This window comes from Mirounga leonina, unplaced genomic scaffold, assembly GCF_011800145.1.
Source record: "Mirounga leonina isolate KUSES-001 unplaced genomic scaffold, KU_Mleo_1.0 Mir_114, whole genome shotgun sequence".
Classification (NCBI taxonomy): domain Eukaryota; kingdom Metazoa; phylum Chordata; class Mammalia; order Carnivora; family Phocidae; genus Mirounga; species Mirounga leonina.
The window spans coordinates 29,569,125-29,575,844 of record NW_023270265.1 but is presented as its reverse complement, the minus strand read 5'-3'; the positions used below and the strand labels follow the sequence as shown (position 1 = coordinate 29,575,844).

The 6,720-nt window shown below is 40.8% G+C and overlaps 1 protein-coding gene and 1 pseudogene across 1 annotated transcript in view; both read left to right on the top strand.

Annotated features, from left to right (window-relative positions):
• The first annotated feature begins 1,556 nt into the window (after positions 1-1,556).
• The window catches only part of CFAP43 (cilia and flagella associated protein 43), a 115,103-nt gene continuing 109,939 nt past the window's right edge, over positions 1,557-6,720 (top strand). Inside the window, exons 1-2 of the mRNA XM_035028633.1 lie at positions 1,557-1,726; positions 3,063-3,316. Of these exons, the coding sequence (XP_034884524.1) occupies positions 1,662-1,726; positions 3,063-3,316 (319 nt within the window). The 5' untranslated portion in view covers positions 1,557-1,661. The remainder of the gene's footprint in view (positions 1,727-3,062; positions 3,317-6,720) is intronic.
• Positions 5,159-6,295, top strand: LOC117998212 (annotated as a pseudogene).

Below are 6,720 nucleotides of genomic sequence, written 5' to 3'. Positions count from 1 at the left end.
TGCCTTCGGCTCAGGTCATTATCCTGGAGTCCTGGGATCGAGCCCCACATTGGGCCCCCTGCTCCGCGGGGAGTCTGCTTCTCCCTCTCCCACTCCCCCTGCTTGTATTCCCTCTCTCACTGTGTCTCTCTGTCAAATAAATAAAATATTAAAAAAAAAAAAGAATTCTTGAGACTTCTTTGGTGTAAAAGGTGGTTTTATTAAAGCACAGGGACGGACCTGTGGGCAGAAAGAGCTGCACCGGGGTCATGAGGAGTGGCTGATTATATACTTTCAAGTTGGGAGGAAGTTAGGGATAGCAAAAGTCTCTAAGGAATTTGGAAGCAAGGTTTCCAGGACCTTGAGGGGGGCTAGCTATTATTAGGAAAAGGTCATTTATTATTGTCCAATAAGACCTTAGTTACGGTACCCTTCAGGTTTATATCAGTGGGTCATACGCTTGGGGGATTGCCAACACATATCTTGGGGGGTAAAGATAAAGGAAGTTTCCAAAAGAATTTTTATATGTTAAAGCAGACGTACAGGATCAGGGGGTCAGGCTAAGATTGCCTTAGCAAAGTATTAACATTGAGGCAGTTGAGTTCCTAGAAGAATGTCACTCTGCCTGTTTCAAGGACTTGTCAATGAGCTGTAAGTAGTAAGGAAATTTAATTTTTCTGTTGCCTTTGTTTCCCACATCAAGGACCTTAACATAAATGTTTATTCACAGTATCATGCTCCTCTTCTTTTTAGTTCAATCTATAATTCTGTATTTGTGTAGTGAAATGGACGTCAATCCTCCCCTTTCTGGACTCCACCAGTCTCTAAGTTCCAAGAAGGAAGAGATTTTATCTGTTTGGCTCATTATTTTGTTTCAAGTGACTAGCTCAATGCTTGGGAGATACCCAGTAAAGTTTGTGAACGAAAAGAAGGAGAAAAGGTGGCAAGACAGGGAAGAGAGACCTAAAGAAGAGAAGGGGAGGGCAGGGAAGAGAAGAGGAACGGAAGGGAGGAGAGGAGAAGGAAAGGGAGAGAGGGAAAAGAGGGTATAAGAGGGAAAAGGAAGCAAGAAGGACAAGATGTTGGCCTTTCGGTCGGGTTACTTCCTGAAGCTGTCTGCCTCCTTGAAAGAGCCGTGGGCCATTTGAGAGTAATATAGTAATTAAAGGCTTGGAGCTCTAGATTTGGATGACGCCTGGCTTTAAGTCCCGCTCGACTTTGCAGCCTGAGGCAAGTTGCTTCTCTCCACTTCACTCTGCTTATCTGTAAAATGGGGCTGATGAGTGATTTGAAGCTTAAATGAAATAATGCTTGCGTGGCGCTTGCAACAACGTCTGGAGTGGTCAGCACACAATATTAACCTCAGCTCTCGATAGTATTAATATTTTAATTATTTGCCGCAGGACTCGCCTTCCAGCACCCACTCCGAGGGGCCCGCCCCTCGCTTCGCCCACCGCTCTCTCATTGGCTGAGCCGCGGCAGCGCTTCCACCAATCCGCTAGGCTCGAGACGGAACAGGTCTATAGGCAGAGCCAATGGGAGCAGGGGTTACAGTCTCCTGGATACGGTGGGAACGACGGACGCTTTGCGGTTGGCGCAGCTGGATCTTGGAGTCACCGCTGCAGACCCCAGGCGGCCTCGGGCATTTCCTACCCGGGACCCGGCTGAGAGACACACGGCTCATGGCGCAAGGCCGGGAGCGAGAGGAGAACGTCTACGCCACCGCCGGCGCGTCCCTGTCCGTGAGGTGCGGCGTCCACCGCCCGGCGATTGACTTGGGTCTGCGGGAAACTTCCTCTGATCTAATCCCCTCCCTACCCTCCTCTTCCTCCTATTCTTTAGACCCGCTCTCCCGGAAACCTGGACCTCTTCTTTATCCCCCAAAGCTTTCCTGCAGACTCCCTGTGTGACCTCCTGTCTCCATCCCCCGTCCCCCTATTGAGTGACCACATCTCCAGCTGTTCGCACCCCTCCCCCCACTTTTCTGTGACCCTACCCCTCTCACTCATCCACAGTTGCGCTCCTCCTCTCCTCACTTCTGCCTCGTCTTTCGGGCTCAGTACTCCCGTTTCCCCCTGACCTTTCATCCATAACCTCCCCCGCCCCTCCCCGCCCCCCACACCCATGCTGCCTTCCTGTCCTTGTCATCTTTGGTGATTCCCCCCCTAAGTTAGGGCAGTCAGGCCCTTCCTTCTAACTACTATCCACTGACGTTGGATTTATTTGCACTTTTAGTGGTCTTTGAAAAGTATAAAGAGCTGCACAGGTAAAAGGGGTATTTCTTTGCTTCCACATTTTAGAGTTTCTTACAGCATCTTCCGCCGGCCCCGGCTCTACTCTCCAGGCCGTGGAAGTCTCTCACCAGACTAGTGTCCTTCTCTATCCTTCCCCACCATCTTTAAGCATAAATTTAGTATTTAAATAAAAGTAGAATCAGACTCTCCTTCCGAAGCATACTCCCACCACGCGTTCCTTACTTAAAAATACGTTCCTTTGTGTTCTAACCTCTTTATTCATGTTGACTTAATTCCATTTATTTTCTGCATTTATCTGTATTTTTAGATCTAAAATAACAGCTATACACCCTTCATCTTGGTAAAGAAACAGTTTTTCTACTTGGCTCACAACCACAAAGCAGGCCGCCCGATTCAAAGTTGTTTTTTTAAAGCTTATTTTTAAAATCAAAACAAAGATAATAGAACGGCCCAGGATACACCCTGTTTTGTCTTAGATCAGGCTCTTTTCTCTCCCTGTTGTTTTTACTTTTTCTTTTCCAAGTATTCAAACCCCAGAAATCCTTCTGAGACTTTTCTCAGGTTTGGGCAGAGGATTTGCTTCACTGAAAAAGTTCTCTGAAGGAGGCTGTTAAGACCTAAGACTAAATTTCTATAGTGCCTGGACTCAAACTGGTCTCACAGCCAGCATATGTATTCTTTTATCTTAGAGATTGTTTTGGGCAGTAAGGGGGTGAAAAAAGAATAGATGTGTTTCCAATATTTTGATGGCTTTTTGTTTGCTTTGTTTAAAAAAAAAAGTATTTGGAATGTTTTATATTGATGGTGACATATTTTTTTTCCCCAAAGATGGGTCCAAGGATTCCCTAAGCAGAATGTTCAGTTTATCAATGACAGCACCATCTGCTACCCTTGTGGGAATTTTGTAATATTTATTAATATTGAAACCAAGAAAAAGACTGTACTCCAGTGTATGAATGGAGTTGTGGGTGTCGTGGCAACTAATGTTCCTTATGAAGTTGTGGCTTTTTCTGACCGGAGGCTAAGACCTCTCATCTACATATACAACTTTCCTGGATTGACGAGAAGGAACAAATTGAAAGGTAACCTGCAAGACTCTTCATCTGCCATAACTAAAGGATTTTGTTATGTGACCAAATCTAGTTCTTATAAATGAAGGGTGTTTTTTGTTTATTTTTGTTTTTCATAATACACATTTTTAAAGAGGGAATCAGGCTGATCACAGAGAATTTAATTAAGTGGGCTACAGCCTTGCTACTCAAAGTGTGTGGTTGTTTACCTTCAACATCGGCGTCACCTAGGATGCCTGTTATAAATGTAGAAATGGCTCCCATCCCAGACCTAGTGAATCAGAATCTGCATTTTAACAAGATTCCCTGGGTGATTCATATGTACATTAAACTTGGGAAGCGCTGGGCTAGAAGACTATTACAGCACTAAATGCAGTTTAGTGTTTTTTCAGGACATTTTTTTTTTTTGATGATTTATTGAAAATCCAAGTAAATTGGTAGCATACAAGTTCTAAAGTCTCTGAGTCTCAATTTCCTTAGGTGTTGGGATAATGGTAGGATCTACTGTTAAGGCTGTAGTGATAATAAATGAAATTATATATATGTATATATTTGATATATCAATTATATATGTCATGTTGACACATATATAATTGATATGTCAGCGTCACACACACACATATATAATGTGTCAATCACTGGTACCCAGCATTTATTATTATTGACTTATTCATAGATACAGCTGACCCACAATGGGCTGCTGCACATCTACTGGCGTTTCCATCTAATGATTCCCTTATTTAACACATCATGGTTAGAAAACTCAGGAGAGCTTGAGGCTAGTCTTAGTTATTTAGGCTTATGGGTCAATAAGTCTTTGGGTTAAGCCAGGGAGTTTATCTATAATTTGTAACATTTTATTTGTGGGGAAATTTGTATTCTCAACATATTAAAACAACTTTTAAGGTGTAACCTGTTCATACATTGGTAACTGTCTATATGGACTGTAATTACTCTTCATCTTTAAAATTTCCCCAGTTTGCTTATTTGACTATAGCCCTGTCCAAGCAATTAAAAGTTAATTCAAATCAGTAGCTACATTTATATTAAATAATGAAACTCTAAAGGCATTCACAATAAAATGATGATTAAGTCATCAAGGATACCTATTGTTACCACAGTTATTTAGTATCAACCTGGAATTTCTAGCCAATGCAATAAAAACAGAAAAAGTATAGCTATGGAAAAGAAGATTATAGAAATGCAATGGTCTACTAGGACTAATAAAAGAATGTTGTAAGATGCTGGTTAAAAAATACCCACACAATTAGAAGATTTAAATACTTAGAAATGATTCAGGAAGAAATGTGAGTGACCTCAGTGAAGAAAACTACAAGAATATCATTGATTTAAAATATTTAAATATATACAGATGTATTCCTGGATGGAAAGCCTAATTATTATATAGTTCTTCACAGGAAATAACTCCTAAGTTTATCATGTTTTAGAGAGCAAGGAGGACATAAATGATACTAAAGTTCATCTAGAAGAATGAAAAGTAGAGAATAGGAATAATTGGAAAGAGAATGATGGTAAGACAGAAGGTCCTTTTAATATTATTCTATAGTGATTAAGAGTGTGGTATTGGTGCAGGGTTCATCACATCAGTGGAAGAGTTGAAGTTTGGGGACAGGCTTGAATATGTAAAAGCTAAGTATACTCTCTCCTCCTCCCCAAAATAGATAATATAGATTATTTAACAATTAAACAATGATGTTAAGAAAATTATTTGAGGGGGGCCTGGCTGGCTCAGTCGATGGAACATCCGACTCTGAATCTCAGGGTCATGAGTTCAAGTCCCACGTTGGGTATAGAGATTACTTAGAGAAATAAAATAAACCTTAAAAAAAACAATTTGTGCTCTTTTTTGTGGTGCCTTGGGAGGTGGTAGGCTGCTTCAGGACGAAGCTGAACATCTCTTTCCCAGCTACTGGCTGCCAGAAACTCATTGAAGTGGACAATGAATGCAAACTTTGTACCTTTTATGAGAAGCGTATGGCCACAGAAATTGCTGCTGATGCTCTGGGTGAAGAATGGAAGGGTTATGTGGTCTGAATCAGTGGTGGCAATGACAAACAAGGCTTCCCCATGAAGCAGGGTGTCTTGACCCATGGCTGTGTCCACCTGCTGCTGAGTAAGGGGCATTCCTGCTATAGACCAAGGAGGACTGGAGAGAGAAAGCGCAAATCTGTTGGGGTTGCACTGTGGATGCCAATCTCAGTGTTCTCAACTTGGTCATTGTAAAAAAAAGGGGGAGAAGGATATTCCTGGACTCACTGATACTGCTGTGCCTCGTCACCTGGGGCCCAAAAGAGCCAACAGAATCCACAAACTTTTCAATCTCTCTAAAGAAGATGATGTCTGCCAGTATGTTGTGAAAAAACCCCTAAACAAAGAAGGTAAGAAACCTAGAACCAAAGCGCCTAAGATTCAGCATCTTGTTACTCCACGTGTCCTCCAGCACAAACGTTGGTGTATTGCTTTGAAGAAACAACACACTAAGAAAAATAAGGAGGAGGCTGCAGAATATGCTAAACTTTTGGCCAAGAGAATGAAGGAGGCCTAAGAAAAATGCCAGGAACCAACTGCCAAGAGACGGAGGCTGTCCTCTCTGAAAGCTTCTACCTCTAAGTCTGCGTCCAGTCAAAAATGAGATTTTCTAAGAGTGACAAATAGATAAGATCAGACATCAAAAAGAAAAAAAAAAACAATTTGAACAAAAGTATCAAGTTGGATATTCACATTATACTCTACATCAAAACATATGTCAGACAAAAATAAGAGTTCATTATAAACAGCAAACCTATTGGAAAAGTAGAAAGTATGGTAGAATATTGAAATGATTTCAGGATGGGGAAGAACCTTTCACACAAAGGAAAAAATTAAAAATAGAAAAATTGACATATTTGATTACATACAAATTTAAAACTTAAGAACATCAAAAATACCATGAAAAATTAATAGGCAAAAAATAAACTGAGGAAGATATTTGGAACAAATATGACCAAGTATTTTCAGAATGTTTATGAAACAATAAGAAAAAAACCAAACATCACATTAGAACAACAGAAAAAGTAACTGCCCAAACCACAAAACTACAGATGACCACAATCATCAAAAACATTCTATCTCAATATCCTTTTAAGAACTTGATGTTTGAACCAAGATGAGGTTTTTCTGCTTATCAAGATCACAATTTTTTAAAGCTGATAACTGCTAGGCAGAGTGCAGTGAAATTGGTAGCATACTTTCTTGCTGAAGGTGGGAATAATTTTTTTCTTCCAAGTTTATTTAAATTCCAGTTAGTTAACATATAGTGTAGTTTTGGTTTCAGGAGTAGAGTTTAGTGATTCATCACTTAACATATAACACCCAGTGCTCATCACAAGTGCCGTCCTTAATGCCCATCACCCATT